Here is a 19,604-nt window from a genome sequence, read left to right on the forward strand (position 1 = left end):
TGAGTGATTTTCGAGAGGAAAGTTTCTATCCACCCACTTTATTTCCTGCAGATACACAACAGGCTTAGATAGAGGATTTCTGAACAGAAGGACCTCAGGCAGGCCATTATTTTTAATCACCCAATCCTTATATTATATAACCACAGATGAGCACAAGTAAGAAAGCATAGCTAAATTGTCTCAAATTATGCTATATGACAACTGAAGTTTATAACCTGGTATTAAAACTCCTCTGCATAAAAATATTCAGTAAATAGTAGAGGGTGGTATTTAATTATGATAAATATAGTGAAGGAGCCAAGTTTTGGCAATAATACATTCCAGTATCATTGGCTGAAAACATTAATTATTATTCTTAGAAAAAGTAAAACTGTCAAGAAGGTTTAGATAGAAGGTCAGTGAAAAAACTACAATTCACACTTAATGTGTTTGTTTATGCTCTTTTAAAATATATCTTTTCAAACTGCCTACAAACACAGAAAGGGAAACCAGGTAAGGTAATTTACCTAACTTTATGCTTTTATTAATGAAGAGACCAGAATTTTCAACAATTTTCTCTGTCCCAATATTTGAGTCTAACTAACGCATGGTATGACCTGTTACTGAGTAGGTCAAGTCCACTGAGACAAGTGATACATGACTTCAGTTGCACTGTCAAGAACTTACAGAGTAACCGGGGACTCACTGAACGGGCCAAGAAGGTAACAGGTGAATGAGACAGGATGAGCGCAAACCAACTGACCTCGCCGTCCGAAACAAGCAGCTAAGGTGTAGCTTCAGTGAATTGTCGTCATTTGACAGCACATCAGTAACATGATCAGTTTCTTATTTTACTTAAAGTGAAACTATGTAGATTTTAAATAAATCTCCATTTTAAAAAATTAACACTATGTAAGGCAAACACAGCATGCTTATTTGGGGAATTCATTCTGAGGTTTACCGCGTAAGATCTAAATACTTACTCACACTTCCAAATCACAGAATAAAGCTCCAGAGACGCATTGAATATATTTCCTGGAAGACTAGCTACATGCAATTCTGACGCGTAATATCATTAGTTTTATCTAAAAATCCCTCTCAAGATTTCTGAATAACCTGAATTACCATGGGAATATAATATAATAATAATATAATATAATAATATGTGTGGTGTGGATTTAGTAGAAGGGGAAGGAAATCAAAATACAAGCAGATTTCCTATGTGATGTTTATGCCAGAAGAACATTGAGGGATGTGTAGACATATGACTTGATTAAGTAACTAACCTTATTTTAAAAAGCATTTTCTAAAAAAAAGATTTATTTTGATTGGAAAGTTAGAATTACGGAGTACAGTTAGAGGAAAGACAATGATCTCCCATCCAATGGTTCACTCTCCAAGTGGCATCAACTCCCGATGCTGAGCTGATCTGAAGCCAAGAGCCAGGAGCTTCCTCCTGGTCTCCCACATGGGTGCAGAGTCCCAAGACTTTGGGCCATCCTTGACTGTCTTCCTAGCCACAAGCATGAAGCTGGAGGGAAAATGGAGCTTCCGGGACATGAACCAGCACCCATATGGGATCCTGGCGTGTGCAAGGCAAGGACTTTAGTCAATAGGCTACGTGTGCCGAGCCCACTAACTTCATTTTTACTAGACTATTGTTTCCTTGCTTTTCCTTTGCCATTCTTGGCCTGGGTGATTTGATTCCATTATAACTTTCAGCATAGACAAATATCTTATCTGGAAAATGATTCATGCAGACTCCAATCCTGGAATTTGGTTAAAACTGACAGAAAGATGCTCTCTGCTTGTGGCATTGCTAAGAGAACAGGAGCAGCTGCTGGAAACCATTTTGTCACTCCAAGGCAAGGGACTCCCAAGAGAGGAAAGCAAAGTTGTCAAAACGAGAGAGCTGGAATGAGAGAGATCTAAGCCTTACAGTTATTACCATGCATGATCTTTTAAACGAGTCCTGGCTCCACTTGATATCTGCTGATGAAGTACCTGGGAGGCAACTGGTGATGATTCAGATAGTTGGATCTGTGCCCCCTGTGGGAGGCCTGGATTTTCTTTCTAAGTTCCTGGTTTTAGTATGGGCCAGTCCTTGATGCTGTGTCTATTTGAGGGACTCACTAGAGTATGGAAACTCCTTGTCTTATTAGCTTATTATCTTCCCCTATCAGCTTCTGTGGTGCCTCTGCTTTATTTTTTAAAGGAAAATAAAAACGATATGAATTTATTTGGCTTATTATCAGTTAGAGAACAGATGCTATCAAAATCATAATGAACATAACTCAGAAACGATTATAATTAGATTTTGCTAGCCTGAGAATGACGTTAAATTCCCAAATGTGAGAAATGTCACAATGATTTTATAAATATCAAAGTGACGACGATTGACAGGAGTACTGTGGCTTAGCTAAACTATGAGTCAGCAGTGTCTTTCAGGAATTGATTATTGGTCTTGAAGTTGTACCCCAATTTATGTAAACCTTCCAAATTCATCAGTTGCCTGCTTTTGCATCCCATAATTTTATTTACTTATTCATTTTAGGTTTTAGTGGATCTCATATAGTTCATAGACACAATTCTAGGATGTAATGATTCTTTCTGTTCCCTTCCATCCTTACTCCTTCTCCTCTCCTTTCCAGCAAATGAAATACAAATAAAGTAAGAGTTAACATCCATAAACGAATTTAGAAAGATAATTGAATAAATAACTTATTGTAACCATGTAGACAAGCAATCAGTATTAGGTGTCCAAATTGCTGTGGATAGTACTCAACGTGTCCAGGACAGGTAATAGAGAAGCTAACTGTGTAGCTGGGTATGCAAGTGACTGAAGATGGGCAAAGAATGCTTTGAATGAATAACTAATCTAGTCTATAAGCTTATTGAAAATGATACTCATGCCTCATTTAACTTTATACCTTAGTACAGTGTCTTATATATTCCTATAATATGTAAATGGGTAAATGCCAACTGAATAATAAGCATATCTAAATGAATACATCTTGGTTAATGAACTCATTATTGGATTTCACTATAATGATTTTATGAAAATGCTTGAGCTAAAATGTTTCATTTTCTTCTTATAGAATACAAAACAAATGATCCCATGGACTTATAAAGTGCCTTTCTATTGCAAAGTTGTTTTCTTACACTCCAATCTCATTTAACTATTCCAAAGATACAACATGGTTGATTAAATAGGTATTTTAATCCCTGTTGTCAATTTTGGGAACTGACTCAGACAAGCTAGAAATCTGTCCAAGTTAATGCAGTTTGCAGAGGTAGTGTCAGAATGTTATTTAGGACTGGCATTGACACAGAGCAGGTAAAGCTGCTGACATGATGGCAGAATCTCATATGGGTGCTGGTTAAGTTTCCAACTGCTATTTGTGACCCACTCCTTGCTAATTCTCCTGTGAAAAGCAGGAAAAATATGGTCAAGTCCTTGGACCCCTGCATCCACACAGGAGACCCCCCCCCAAAAAAAAAAACTCCTGGCTCCTGGATTAGGTCTGGTGTGGCCATTTGGGGAAGGAACTAGTGGGCGAAAAATCTTGCTCCACCTCTCTCTATCTCTCTCTCTCTTTATCTCTCAGAAATTCTGCCTTTCAGATAAATAAATCTTTTTAAAGTAATTCATTATTCTGGTAATAACCATGCTTTTGCAGTGGGAAATTCAATCTTCTAATATCGCCCTCATGCAGATAATTCAGATAGATATAACTCAAGGTTTGGCATAAAGCTGTAGTTCTTATATGATGGGTTTCAATGAAAATTCAACATCTCTCACACCTAAATAAATCAAGCTGGATGCCATAGGTGACTACAGTATTTAATGATTATCATATCTAGATTTAGAGACAGATTAGTTATGTCTATATTCAAATCCGAGTCTTCCATGAGCTAAAAACTGGACATAAAGTGGAAAGACAAGCAGTATCTAACTCAACATGAAAGCTGCACAGATATGGAAACTTCACTAGTTGATTTTTTGATGAATACTTCCCAAGCAAATTATAACCAGAGTGTTGGGATGACGGCTGGGCTCTTGCAGACAGATCTCTCCTACCTGCCTGTGTCAGGGAGGCATTAAGCATCAGAAACAAGAGGCAGACATCCACCTACAAGCAGAGGGGTGGGCAGAGGTAGGAAACCAACTAAAATAAGCCCTTGAAGCAATTACAATTAAAACCTACAATAGCCCTTAAACAGGGCAATGATTGTACATATGTCTTCAAATTATAAGTATACACTACAATGATATTTTAGAATTAAGATATATTTGGGAAAAAATAAAGTAGAGGATTGACAGAATTTCAAAGCTCATTATGGTACAATAAAACTATGCAAATTTCTGTGCACATGGGGTGCTTCATAAGTTTGTCATATGAAACTTCATCTAAAAATTATTTAAAATTCTGTTACTTTCAGTTTATCATTCCATTGCATGGTGAACTGCTCAAAAGGAGATTTATTTCTATGAACCTTGTTGGTAGTGCTTGGAATGTGAGAGATCTTGAATAATCCAACAAGCTGAGCTGTCCCAAGGAGAAGACTAAGCCAGAGCTTTTGGCTGCTCCCAGTGGAGTTTAGCGCCAAAGCACAAATGCATACAAGCCATCTTTGCAGTCTGAACTGAGTCTGAATCCCGCATCTTCTGATCACTTGCCGGAGACCTTAAACCAGCTGTTCATCCTTTCTGATCCTTGGTATTTCATTTTGAGAATGTCAATAGTAAACCTACTGTATGAAGTAATTGAGAAGATTAAAAATGATAGAAGGGCCCGGCATGGTAGACTAGTGGCTAAAATCCTCACCTTGCATGTTCCGGGATCCCATATGGGTACCGGTTCTAATCCCGGCAGCCCTGCTTCCCATTCGGCTCCCTGCCTGTAGCCCAGAAAAACAGTTGAGGACAGCCCAAAACCTTGGGACCTTACTCCTACCTGGGAGACCTAGAAGAAGCTCCTGGTTCCTGGCTTCGGTTCGGCTCAGCTCTGGCTGTTGATACCACTTGGGGAGTAAAATCAGCAGACAGAAGATCCTGTCTCTCCACCTTTTAGTATATCTTACTTTCCAATAAAAGTGAATAAGTCTTTTTAAAAAGTGACACTTAAATTTAGTCATTATAAAAAGAATGAAGTAATTTTTTCAATTCTCTTTAAAGCTTTTCTATAGAACAATGAAAATCTTAAGCCAGTTAAAAGAATGAAGAAAATGTATATTTATCTGACACATTTTTCAAAGATTTATTTATTTTTATTGCAAAGTCAGATAAACAGAGAGGAGGAGAGACACTCTTCTGTCGGATGATTCACTCCCCAAGTGACCACAACGGCCGGTGCTGCACCAATCCGAAGCCAGGAACCAGGAGGTTCCACCAGGTCTCCCACGTGGGTACAGAGACCCCAGGCTTTGAGCCATCCTTGACGACTTTCCCAGGCCACGAGCAGGAAGCTAGATGAGAAGCAGGACTGCCGGGATTAGAACCGGCACCCATATGGGATCCTGGCACATTCAAGGTGAGGACTTTGGCCGCTAGGTCACCGTGCTGGCCCTATCTGTTACATTTTAAGGAGGTTTCTCTGCTAATTCCCATAATGTGTATCAAATTTCTGACTGTTGTTCAAATTTCACAGTAAATAAGCCATCAAGAAATAAAGTTACCCATTTTAATACTAGAGGGAAAATCATTAGGTAAGAAGGGGATTTGAGTAGGGGGTGGGGAAATCCCAGAGCCTATGGAACTGTATCATAAAATAATTAAGAATAATAATAAGAAGAAATTTTTTAAAAATAAGAAAGGCTATACCATCAGGCTGCAATCATGTGATCTCAAAATTTTTATTTTCATCAGTTAGCACATGGAAAGAAGGAGACACAACTGAGACACTGAAGCATCCTAGCTGAACTGCATTTTGGCAGATTCTTGTAGTAATTTGCAATGTGCTTCCTAGATATGCTGATCCAACTGTACAGTGATTTCTTATAAAAAGAATTATATTTTATCTGTCTTATTCTTGTCCCAGAGGTATCTTCACAAGGAATTCCATAGAGCGATATGCTTAAGAACCTGGGATTTATGACAGACTAAATCTGATTTCAGATCTCCTATTTACTGGTCTAGGGCAGGATTAATTTCGCTTGCTTGGTTTCTTGGAGTTATTTTTATTCTCTCACCAGGGATTATAGAAATTGCATCTACTATGAGGTTTTTATGAACTTCAGAAAAGATAGCTGGAGTACATACAGGACTCAGTTGCCTAACTTGCCACTTGAATGCTCATATCTAGGTCCCTGGTTCAAGACTTTGCTACTCTGTTTCTGATCCAGCTTCCTGATAGGTACAATAAGAGATAGATCTGGCCCGTGTATTCGGGTACCTGCTGCCCGCATGGAATATGTGGTGGATCTCAAGGCGACCCCGCACCAGCTGTTGCCAACATTTGGGGAAGTGAACCAACCAGTGGATGAAAAGCTATTTCTTGTTCTAAATTTTGGTGTCTCTGCCATTCAAATAAGATGAAAATAAATAAAGTTTATAAGAGAAATATTTTCTATAAACTGTAATGGGCATTTTTTATACACATAACATGTTTTCAACAAGGAAAAATCGGGTAAATAAGAAGTCTTGAAATAAGTAGCATTATCCTGAAAGCAATAGTCAAATTAGTGACCAGTTTTCAAGAAGAAATGCTGCCCGTTTCTTAGCCCTTGACTGTATAAAGACTAACGCTAACGCAGGGTTTTTCCATTTCCTTCCATCTCTATGTAAAGACAAGAGAATGCAGTGGATTTTGAAATGAAAGGATAATTCTATTTAAATTAGCTTCTTAATCTTCATGTATAGTCTAATCCCAAATTGCTTTCCATTGTACATTCCTTATTCAAAAGTTTAACCTTTGATTCCCAGAGGGATTACAGGACTGCGTATCACCTGATTCAGCTCTTTCTCACAGTGTGAAGAATGCTACAAGTCCCACGCTAAATTGAGGTGCAAAAGCATTCAAGGCCATCCAGAGTTCATCCTCCTCTGTCTGTGGGTATAACTGCTGTTGTGCTCTCACATTTATGTGTAGCTTTGATCTTCTCATACCAGGCTTTGCCCTAAACATGTCAACAAATGATGGCATTGTGGCTTTTCTGCTGCTTTAGTGTTATGGATGAGTGTTACAACCTTGGTGTTCTTATGGAGTCTGCTCCCAGGAACTGGGACTCAATCACCCTATCTCCTTTGTTCCTTTGGGATTTGGAGTTTGGGCAAATGCTTTCTTATTTCTTAATGGCCTTTTTGGCATAAAATTTGCATATCTTAGCTTACAAAGTATGAGTTAATAATGACACACTGACAGAGGGTCCTTCAGATAATTATTAAAGCAATAATAATGCTTCTAAACAGTTTCTATACTTTCAATATGCTTTAGATATTTTTGATACCACTATTTCATTTTAATTATCTCTAATAATTCTCTCTGAGAAAGCTAGCCTTCTAATTCCATGTGCATTTTATAGATGAGAATGTGAAACACAAGGGTGTAAGGGACTTGGTCAAGGTAATACAGCAAATTAGAGACAGGGCTGGGGCTGTAACCCGGGCTTAAAGATTCAACGTATTCTTGCTGTCATCTTCTCTCAGAATCCCAGCTACTAACTAATGACTACCAACACTAAACCCTAAACCATTCTCAGGACAGCCCCTAGACTGACATCTTCCAATGAATGTGCAATCGGTCATTTTTTTTTCCTCTTGATTTTTACTTTTCATTTATACATCAATGTCTAATGCAAGAGAGAGGAGATGCTGAATTGAACTCTTGATTGTTGTAACTTCTTCAGTTACTTCCTTCTGCTTACAAACCAATGATCCTGACTTGCTGTTTCTCACAAGTTATCACTGACTTAAATATCTGCTCACGCAAATTTAGTTTGGCATATTTAAGGACTCTGAATTAGTAAGCTATCCCGGTAGTAGAATGCAGGATTTCTTTCCATTTCAATAAAAGACATTGTATTGAATTACACATTACTCTACGATCGTCTTCACACTAGTACTACAGCTTCTTGCCTGTGTCTGCTGAAGCTGATATTACATACACAGGAAGGCACGGATCTGAGTCGTTGACAAAGTAAGCTGGGCTTTACTCAAAACAGCCTGTTTTCAGCAAGTTAATTCCTTAAGTGAGGCTTATTTTCATAGCTAGGTGTTATTTTCTCAGAGAGTAAGTTGTCCCTTTCCCTTTTGGAGGATAAGTTAGCCTGACATGGGACCTTGATCTTGGAACATCCACAAAAAACTTTAGTCAGCAAATCACCTGCCTAGGCTTTCTTATTCACCTGCATGATCAGTACTTTCTTCTCTCCAAGAAGATAGGTTTTTAGTTGAAGTCCTGGTTTGTACTGCAGGATTTGATGACAGTCGTTCATATCCTAGTGCTTCATGTCCTGCTGCTTTTAGAGAACATGTCCCCCAAACTGACCACTCTATACCCTCTGACTTCCTATACATATGTGGTCAGCTAAGTGTGTTATGCTAGTGATAATTTGCTTATGCTTTTACAGTCTAAATATTTAGTTCAACTTACTGCCAATTCCATCCTTGAAGAGAACTTCCTTGGTAAAAGGAGTAAGCAACTCATAATGAATACAGACTTGTCCACGAAATTTCTTTGATTAATACAATATAACCCAAAATGCTTATGCTTGTTAAAGCAAAAGTTTTAAGAATGATTTTATGCTTTGGGCCCAGCATGGTAGCCTAGTGGCTAAATTCCTCACATTGCTTGTGCAGGGATCCACATGGGTGACAGTTCTAATCCCGGTATCCCCACTTTTCCATCCAGCTCCCTGCTTGTGGCCTGGGAAAGCAGTCAAGGATAGCACAAAGCCTTGGAACCCTGCACCTGTGTGGGAGACCTGGAAGAAGCTCCTGGCTCCTGGTTTTCGATCGGCTCAGCTCCAGCCATTGCAGCCACTTAGGGAGTGAGCCAACAGATGGAAGATCTTTGTTTCTCCTCTCTGAAAATAGGCCTTGCCAATAAATAAATAAATTTTAAAGAGAGAGAGAGAGAGAGGATGGGGGAGAGAGAGAGAGAGAGAGAGCAGTACCAGAAAATTAAACTAGAACATTAACACTAGATAAAGAATTAAACTAGAATTAAAATTAAACTAGAATTAAACACTAGATAAAGAATTAAAGAAAAGGGCAAATTTGTGTGCAAACCACAGATTCAGAAATAACCCTCCTATTTGAGTCATCAACCAGTTGAACCTAGATTGTTAATCAGCAAACACAAGTGTTTCTGTAATAACTTGCCACATAATTTGGATAAGGTACTTACCCTTGTAGAAACTTCTCTATAACGTGGGTTGAACATGATCTTGAATGAAATATGAGCATTGTAGTATATAATGGCTGTGAAACATGAATGTCATGATGGCTATAATAGATCTTAAATGCTCCCACATATGATTATGATTATCCTTATTACCATTATTTTGTAGCAGTGTTACTGGCATTACTGTTTTAACAGAAAGCTAATTCACAGAATTGCACACGTTGAGTCACAAACATGTAATTAAGCTATCTAAAATAAGTTAATAAATTTGATAATTCTATGCCCTCTTGATTGCAGATATTATCTCAGAATACTAATTGCCTGTTCATTCTCTTTTGAAGTCCTTTGCAGCCATTTCCCTGTCTTGACCCATTCTAATTCCTCTTCTAAAGTCAATTCAGTTAGCACTTTCCTTCAGTCTTGTGGCCCACAGTAAGCCTGCATTTCTGATGCAACATTCACATTTTCAGAGCTCAACTAATGTGTCAGCCATCTCTCTGTCAATGTCTTGGGGACTATTTTCCCATACAGTAGTCTCTTAAGGACTCCACAAATAATTGTGAGATAAGAATGCAAGTGAAAACTTTTCTTAGGAATTCTTGAAGACCTAGAAAACCTCAAATGCTCTAGAGAAGTTGGCAAATACAAGGAAATGCATGGAGTATTTTAAAAGTGAAAAAAAAAAATCGTCCAAATCCGTCTAATACTTTAAATAAAAGATAAGCTAAAAAATTGTAAGCCAAAAGAGGAAATTACTTGATCAGAATCAATCAACTATATGGTGACAAGATCAAAATGACAAAGCCTTAAATAAGAATCATAATTTTTGCCCTATACCCAGCTGCCTCATTCCATTGTAAAAAAAAAAAAAGAAGAATAGAGTTTTTATTGCAGAACAATAACTGTAGATTTTCAGAAAACTACAAAAGAACAAAGTGTTAATTGACAATGCAAGGCTGCTAATCAGTATTATGTAGGAAATCAGCAACAAAGCTTTCAGCTGCGTACATGTGAATTGAAAAAGAAGGAAGACTATGGAAACAGATGTCCAGATTCAGAACTTGCAACTTTATTTTTATCCAAATCCAACTTCTAAATATTTTATCCAAATCCATAAACTGGATAATCTTGACATTGAATTACACCATGTCTGCTAGATATTTGTGATAAATAAATCCAATATTAGAATGTTGAAAGGAGAGACCTAAGTTGGGCAAGCACTACACTTTTTTTTTTTTAGAATTCATTTAATATCTGTTTTCCGACAAACTTTGGTAGAATCAAAATTTTTCATGTTCATTTGTTAGTATTTAGGATAGAAATTTTCTTTGCTTCCTAAATGCACATTCATTTCTACAGATATTTTTGTGCTTTCATTTAGGGATTAACTACCTTTGATTTATCTCCATTTTGAGTAGAGATGTGCATGTGCAATGTTTATTTTAAATAAGAAAGAAATTATTCAGAAGAAGGAAATGGAGCCCTACGTGGGACCAAAAGTTTCATACAGACATGGAAGCACTAGAAACTGCATGCCATTCACCCCCATCTTGAAACAGGTGCTAGTTCAGCAGTACACAATTGTTTTCAGAAGGAAATGAGAGCCCAGCTGCTGCTAAAAATTAACTTCCTCATTGAGTAGTATTGCCATATCCAAATATCTCTATAGGTTGACATGTTATGGATGTTTGTATAATTATAATATTCTAACATCTCATTGTTGCATGTCTGTAAAATTAGCTGTTATTAAACAATAGTTTTGTCTTTTAATGCATTCATCCATTTACGCTAATGTATTTATGAAATGCAATGGAATAACACTCTTCATCTAGATTAATAAAACTGTTCAACTGAATGTCTTTGAACAAATTACTTAGCCACTGTAAATTTCAGATTTTTCATCTATGAAATAGAGAGATAATACCCTTTTGAGAGAATTGCAAGCAATAGAATAGTATTATGCATAATACGCTGATGTTAGGCCATCATTAAACCCTATTATCCATTTTTTAAAATACAACTAAGTTATGCTTTCAAGCTCCTTTTTATCTCCATGGAAACATACAATTCGTTTTTGCCAATGGCATACAAACAGAAATGACATACACACCTTGAAAACGATTTTTCTTGGATATCGTAAGTTCTAAATGCATTTTTCCTCCACTCCTTAAAACCTATATCCCCACTGAGTCATACCAGAACAACCTTACAATATAAAATTTAGATTGTCATTTTCAAATATACTCTATGAATGTTTGACAAAAGTAACCAAAAATGTTTCCATTTGTGGTTAGCATATTTTAAAAATAGTTGTAAAAATATATCACTAACAACAAAATAGATGGGCATGAAGTATTCTTTTTCCTACATCAAAAAGCCTAAGTGTAAGAGATTGCTTCTGTATTTAACCTTGCTTTTAAAACTTCAAAAAAAGGGCCCGGCACGATAGCATAGTGGTTAAAGTCCTCACCTTGCATGCGCCAGGATCCCATATGGGTGCTGATTCTAATCTCGGCAGCCCCACTTCCCATTCAGCTCCCTGCTTGTGGCCTGGGAAAACAGTCGTGGATGGCCCAAAGCCTTGGGACCCTGCACCCGCGTGGGAGACCTAGAAGAAGCTCCTGACTCCTGGCTTCAAGTTGGCTCAGCTCCAGCCATTGCAGCTGCTTGGAGAGTGAGCCATCGGACAGAGGATTTTCCTCTCTGTCTCTCCTCCACTCTGTACATCCGCCTTTCCAATAAAAATAGATAAATATTTAAAAAATCAAAGGAATACATGCATTTTATCTCTTAGGGGTGTGAGTAGGTGACAAGGACAAGGATAAGGTTTGATCAGCTACCTGATCAAGTGTGCTTGTGTTACAGATAGGGAACTTTAATCCAGAAAGGGAAAGCTGACTTCTGCTTGGCTGCTCAAAGACTAGCCCTACTTACATATTTCATGTATTTTATTCTCCTGAAGCCAAAGTTAACTTTTCTAAATTTAAGCTGAAAAATAAAGTAACAGTCTCTTACCGTGCAATCATCTATTGCTTTATTTTAAGATATTTCAGTTGCTTTACATAGTTGGGAAATTTTAGTATTTGACTAAAATAGGCTCAAAATTCCCTGAGACTCAACCGTAACAAAATATTGCTGCATTGATGTTTTAGTTATTTATTTCTCTTATTTTGGCTTCTTTACCCCTCTCATGCAGTGTGAAAATGATCACTGGTTTGCATCTTTTCTTTTCTCTTTTCCTTAAAACAATTTACTTTTAGGATGAGCAAAGTTATATTGGTATTGCCTTGGTTTACCAAGGACATCTAAACTAAAATATCTTCTAGAAGATGGGAACAGTTTTCTATTTGGGAAATTATTTCTGTCATACCCATACGTTGAGGGAATCGAGGAAGGTTGGAGCTGACCTTGGTATTAAGTAATGAGACAAGAATGAGCAGATTGCTGATGCAGGTACAGCCTAGCCTGAAAATCTTAGGGAAACAGTGAAGCGACAGAATGGTGTGCAATTCTGGAAGACACAGAATAAAGTTATTTTAGAAATTTGTCGATGTGCATGGACTGCATCTATGGAACTGATGTTTTAAAATTGTGATCAATATACCACTAATGGAGGAGAAGATAAATTTAGTGAGACATAGATTTTTTTTTCACATTTATATATTTCTTATAATAGAAACCAAGAGATAGATAAATTAGGCATATACTACCTAAACTTAAAAGAAGTGTGCTAAAATAATAATGAGAGTAAATTCTGGTTAGTGGAGATCAGAATGCTGAAAATCTTTGCATGTATTTAATGAAACCCTAACATCTTAGATACAATGCTAAAGATAATATAGAAGTTTTAACTATATAAGAAGAACATAATATATGTTTGACTACTTATGATGGCATTTTCATGCCAGGAACATGGTTCAAGATTCTCCTTTTTCATTTGTTCTAACTTGTTCTGCCTTAAGTGCAGTAAAACCATCCTGAAAGAAATGCCACTTATTTAACCCTTAACATCGTAGAGATGGGATGGTAGAGATGAACGAGGAAGCTATTAGAGTCTGAGATGGAATGACGGCAAATGGCTGGCGTATCATGCTCAAGAAAATATGAACTGGTTAGCTGTGTCACAGTCTGAAATTACAGAAAACAGCACTGGAAATTTCCTGAAATCTGGTTCTTAACATTTTAGAAACAATAGCTTGTGCTGAATTGAACTGGGTGAATTATCATAAACTGTCCCTTGGGGATTTTTCTGGGACACAGTAGGAGGACAATGGCGCAGTGAATAACATGAGTGTGAACATGAATTTTATGTCCAAAGGTTTCTCCTTGATTTATTGAGGTAAATAAATGAATCCTGCAAAGTCCCGGTTTATTTCATTTTCAGTGATATTGGTGATGATGATCATAAATATGACTAGAACTAGGAAATATAAGGAGGGCTGCTACCACAAAGTATCCACCGTGGTGCATGTAGTCAGGGCTCAGTCACTGTGCACTTCGTGATTAATGTGGAAAACAGAGATTATTTGTTTGAATCCCAGTTTTGCATCAACTTCTACATATACAAAGCGCTTTTGGCTTTCCAATTATTGTCACACCAAAAACTTTCTTTTAAAAAGCTATTTTGCCAACAGCAATAAATATTTTAACAACATTTAAATTTTAGTTTAAGGACCAAGTACTGTGTCCACCACCTGACCAAAACTCAGCTAGAACAAATGAGTTAGAAACCCTGCACTAAGCTATGCTGTGTTTTAGGCAGCATTCTCACGTGACTATATCATAGACATTTTCAAAGTCATAGAGACATATACTACAAGTGGTAAGTGACAGATGTTTTAAAACTCAAAATGATTATAATTCCTAAGAAAGTTGTTGATTTATCTTACTTATGTGTAAGAGCTAAGCTTCAGAGATAAGCATAACATCAAGTATCAAACAAAAACATTACATGCATTCATTACTGTAATATCAAATGTTGGAAGAATGAGGTTACTTTTAAAATCAATGCTGATTTTCACTTAGTCTTAGCTCTCCAAAAAAGCAATTATAATGACACTGTATAGAAAATACCAATTAGAAAGACAAAGAATAGACAAGAAGACCAAGGTAGAGGCTAATGACTCCATCAGCCTTCGGAAGGAGCTGACCAAATCAGCTGGACTGTGCTATACAGTTTCAAAGCTAGCATCTTTTCACCAATTTCACCACAAATTTTTTGGTGGCACTCCACAGTATCCTAAATCCTCGCCTTGCATGTGCCAGGATCCCATATGGGTGCCAGTTTGTTTCCTAGCTACTCCATTTCCCATCCAGCTTCCTGCTTGTGGCCTGGGAAAGCAGTAGAAGACAGCCCGAAGCCTTGGGATCCTGCACCCACATGGGAAACCTGAAGAAGCTCCTGGACCCAGGCTTCAGATCAGCTCAGCTGTAGCAGCTGCAACCACTTGGGGAGTGAACTAGCAGATGAAAGATCTTTGTCTCTTCTACTTTTTGTAAATCTACTTTGCCAAACTTGTAGAAACTTGGCATTTCTTGTTGTCACACTTTAACAAAGTAGACAAATTTCCCCCAGCAGTATCTCTTAATAGACAGTAAATGTCCTGTGTCAATTTTAATATGAGATATTACAAAATTATCATTCTAGGCCCTGTTATATAAAATGAATCGTTCTCTGCCACTAAATGGTCATAATGCTATTCTGGGCTCAAAAGGACTAAACATATGTTATGAATTTATGGATTTTACTTTATGGTGTTGAAATAATTAGAAATAGGAATATACAGCAGAACTTAAAGCTTGTTTTCTTATTCTGGAAGCACATGGAACTGGAACCTATTTTTACACATTTTTTCCTTTTACAGATGGAACAGCTCAGTTCTGTGGTAATCCTGAACTCTCCTTTTCTGGGCCATATTAAAGATTGTTCTAGTACATGACGTCAAAGTCCATTTCTCAAAAATATATCAATTATATGACCTTTCAGATTCTTTTCCACAATATTAGAGCTTTTAGAGGATACTTTGGAATGCTGAAAACAAAGGTAGGGCTAGAAAATTCTGATTGACAGGGCTTTGCATTTGAAGGTAGAACCTAAAATTTCTCTTTTTGAATGGCATTCATTTGCTACATTCTGTAAAAAGATGATTGTTATTTCAAAATATTCATCGTAAAAATATACACTATAGAGTTAAGGAAAGAAACAGTTAAGTGTAAGTAAACCAACAGAAAATAATTCAACTCATTGAAATGTATTTCAGATGACAGATCTTGGTAGGTGGTAAACTACAGATGCAATGCTCAAATGTGAAATTGGTACATATTTCAATCATCCACTTTAACAGGAGTATCAGGAGAACTCTGCTCAAAAAATGAGTTTATACTTAAAGAAATTGTTTTCAACTGGCAAGCATATGGCACATCTAGCCTGGAAATTTGCACAATTATACTCACATAGTATATTTTTTTATTAATAACATTGTATTATGTGATACAGCACATAGTATATTTAACCCATTAATTAATGCCACTGAATAACACAAAATAGCCTATTTGAATGATTACTTTTAGCTTCTATTGAAAAGTCTATAGTTATGACCACATTGTGCCTCGAATATGCCTGATAATCAAAATTATTTAAACCTGTTATTGCTAGTTTTCTAAGTGCTATTAGTGTAAATATTTTACTTTTTACAGCTGTGATTATTATTGCTATTTGCATTCCCATAGTATTTCTGTAACATGTTTTTTTTTTAATCCATATACGATACCTTGGAAATCTGATCTCCCCAAAGAGTCAGTACATTTGCTGATTACCACCACTAGTTATTACTATAACTAGTAAGTAGTGAATTGAGATTTGAACCCAGGCCTATCCAGCATCCAATCTTGATCTCTTATCCAATAATGGTGACTACTTGAAGTATTAAATTATTGAATGTAGAATAAGTCTGTATCCACTACAGTTACATTTCTGCAATTATAAAAGTATCATTGTTTCTATGTGATTAAATACTACTATTTCAGTGTATTGTAAAACCCATTTCCCAACAGAAAAAGTAAACTGATACCTCATAAATATTTCCTTTGTAAAATATTTGTCATTCGGTTTTTTACTTAAAGAAATTAGAAAATGATATACCAATCCCATATGCTCCAAATTGATAGGAATCAACAGACTACCATTTATAATTTTCTCTAAGAAATTTAAACACTTCATTAAGTTTCCAAATATCATTTGAAGACAGATGTTAAAAAGACTTTCAAATCCTGTGTGTCAGAATTTTAATTCTGGGTCATTCAAAATTCATTTTGAATGTACTTACCGGAAGTTGTCTTCACGACTTCAGTGGTATTTCGCAGTCCAACAAATGAGAATTGGTAGAGCCTCCAAGACCTTGTGTCACCCACTTCAACAGAACTGCGCTTCCACTGATACACAATTTCTTCCCGCGGATAGCCATCTGCCGTGAGAAATAGAAGGAACACATGCAGCAATCACGTTCTATGAGCAAAGTATTGAGAAGAGTACTCAGAGAGAGCAAGAGTCATGAATGAGCAAGATCCAGGGTTTAAAAGCTTTGTGGTAACCAACATAAACACCTTGATGCCAACCCTGATGGAAAGTGAGGTTGTCAAGACCACCCTTGGATACTGGGAAAAAAAAGTAATAAATGTGTATTTTGCTTATGCATAGTTTCAGGTATACTCTGTATCCATATACTAAATCATCTTGGATAATATATAAAAAGGAACCAGTAGGTAATAAACAGAAGTTATGTACAGTGTTTCTTGTTTAAAAATTATCAGTGGAGCAAGATTTTACAAGTCATGCAGAAATAAGAAATGAGAGAGGAGATACAGACTCCTCACCAGAATCGTAGCAGAAATAACCACAATTACTTATGTTTTGCTATTTTTCTTTTGTTGAGATTCCATTTTAAGATACATAAAAATGTAAAATTAAATATAATAAGTAGAAATACTGAAAAGAAAATGGCAGTGATCTTGATACCAAGAGAACAAAATATATTGAGAGATAATGAAGTAGTTTCTAATTTTCTTAATTTTCTGCAATGGTTTTTCCTTTTAAGAAAAAAATAGTACCTAAGTACTTATCTCATTAAATTCATTGATCAACCTATACACTTTTAGACGTTTGAAATCAGATTTAAAGATGTGTTTTATCTGTTTGTTTGAAAGAATGGCAGAGAGGGAAAGAATGAGACAGAGAGCTCCCAGCCGCTAGTTTTGGCTGTGTTAGGCTGAAACCAGGAGCCAAGAACTCTATCCAGGCACTTATGTGAGTGGCAGGGACCCAAATACTAGAGTCATCTTTAATCCCTTCTCAAACACATTTGCTGAAGTTGCGTAGCTCTCTGACATGGGAGACAGGCATTGCAAGGGGCAGCTTAACACGATGGATCCCAGTACTGGTCCCAGGTGACCAATGTGTATTGTGTGTGGTGTGTGTGTGTGTGTGCATTAAAAAGTGAGAGAGAAATGCCTCACTTGGAAAATTAAAAACAAGAAGATCAATCTATCTAATGCTTAGAAAAGCTTTAACATTTTTACTTTATGATAAAGATAAAGATTTACAATTGGAAGTTTTTCCTAAGTTTATATGAAATATGGTGTCATTTTCTCCAAATTTCCCTCTGAAATTGAAGTAATAACTAGATAGTTTCATTTTCTCTGGTCCTTGAGTCTTTTTTTTTTTTTTCATCTATACCTATGATGTCATTGTTTCTTAAAAGTCATCTTTATTCTCTAGCTTGAAATTACTTATAAAAATATAAATTTAAAATCACATAACCAAACTTTGATTCTTCTTGTCATACATGATTAATATGCCAAGATTAATGGAGAGCAAGGAACCCAGGGAGAATGTTGAAGAAATGGTAAGCCTAGCTTTGAGGGTTAGGCTTAGTTGTGTATAATTCCATCAAATACCTGTGAGGGTTACTAAAGCTTAAGTCTATATTTGGATCCTCTTATTATATCCTATGAAATATGGTATGATAGTCACTATAATAATAGTTAAATATAGTAACTCTTCTAAAATTTCATTGTTTTAAGTGGCACACCAAGCACTATATACATATACTGTAACAAGTCTATTTTTGTAGGACAAATCAGTAAAAATAGATTGTAATAAAAATGTAAATATATTGTAAAAACAAAACAATATTTTTATAGGACAAATCAGTAATATGCCAGAATACTCTTGGGTTCATTGGGAGAAGGGAATAGAAAGTGAAAACTCAATGATATATCCTTTCCTTGAGACTAAGCTTGATTTTAAAATCCTCCTTGACCCTGATCTCCAAGAAAACACTGCTAGTTTATTAAAATTTGCAGCCAATAAAATGAGCTTGTGGTTCCTGATAAAATAAACCTATTCTTTCGCAGAAATTGTGCTTACTAGGGACATGTGGAGATTATGATGAAAGAAGTTGTTAAAACACAGCTAACATTAATAGCATATGCAATATTGCAATTCTCTGATTCAATTAATTGGCATTGGGATTAGAAAAAATTATAGATGATGGGACAGAAGTAATATAGGAAGAGAACTACTTACAACTGGAGAACTCCAGGGGACAGGAGTGTTCATCCATTGGGAAGTTGTGCAATTGTAATTGGCACTCAGCATCAATTGTCAACCTAAATAGAAAGATTTTGGACAGAATTTTAAAACATATGTTAGTGCAATTTTAATGACCATTGGTCTTTATTCCTTGAGCATGCATCTTCTGATTCATTAAACAAAGCGATGCTCACTGAGGAAATTCACAAAGTATAGACTTAACGCAATCTGCTTATATTCTTAGATCAAACAATAGCATAGCATTCACCTGAACTCAAGTAATGGTTATATGAAATTGCATTTTTTGATGTTTTTGGCTCGTTAATTGCATGTATGAGATTGCTCAATGAATATATTTAACAAAATAAACTGTTTAAGAACTTAAGCTCATTTGCTCTTTGCATATAAATAAATGCTGAGAATTTTCAGGTCTTGTCTGCTAATTAGAGCAAGGCCTTCTGTTTCTAAGTACTTGTTAGGTGTTAGTTTTAAATTGCTATAGGCAAGTTTTAAAATACGTACATCACACGAAGGAGAGTTTACGTCACACAAAGCATTATGTTTTCTTTTTATAAGATCAGTAAGTGGAATGCTACAGATATCTATGACAAACAAGAGATGCTGAATACATATACACAGACATTATAGAAACTGCTAGAAAGTCCCAGATGATTTGCATCTGTGGTGCT

At 36.2% G+C, this 19,604-nt stretch overlaps 1 protein-coding gene across 4 annotated transcripts in view; it reads right to left on the reverse strand.

The window, feature by feature from the left end:
- Positions 1–19,604, reverse strand: part of GABRG2 (gamma-aminobutyric acid type A receptor subunit gamma2) — an 85,109-nt gene that overhangs the window by 35,576 nt on the left and 29,929 nt on the right. For all 4 annotated transcript variants that reach the window (XM_040975683.1, XM_040975673.1, XM_040975690.1 and 1 more), the window contains exons 5-6: positions 18,910–18,992; positions 16,652–16,789 (exon numbers count right to left, since the gene is read on the reverse strand). In XM_040975683.1, the coding sequence (XP_040831617.1) occupies positions 16,652–16,789; positions 18,910–18,992 (221 nt within the window). The remainder of the gene's footprint in view (positions 1–16,651; positions 16,790–18,909; positions 18,993–19,604) is intronic.

The sequence above is a fragment of the Ochotona curzoniae genome, unplaced genomic scaffold (assembly GCF_017591425.1).
Source record: "Ochotona curzoniae isolate NIBS_2020 unplaced genomic scaffold, NIBS_Ocur_1.0 contig_1, whole genome shotgun sequence".
NCBI lineage: Eukaryota > Metazoa > Chordata > Mammalia > Lagomorpha > Ochotonidae > Ochotona > Ochotona curzoniae.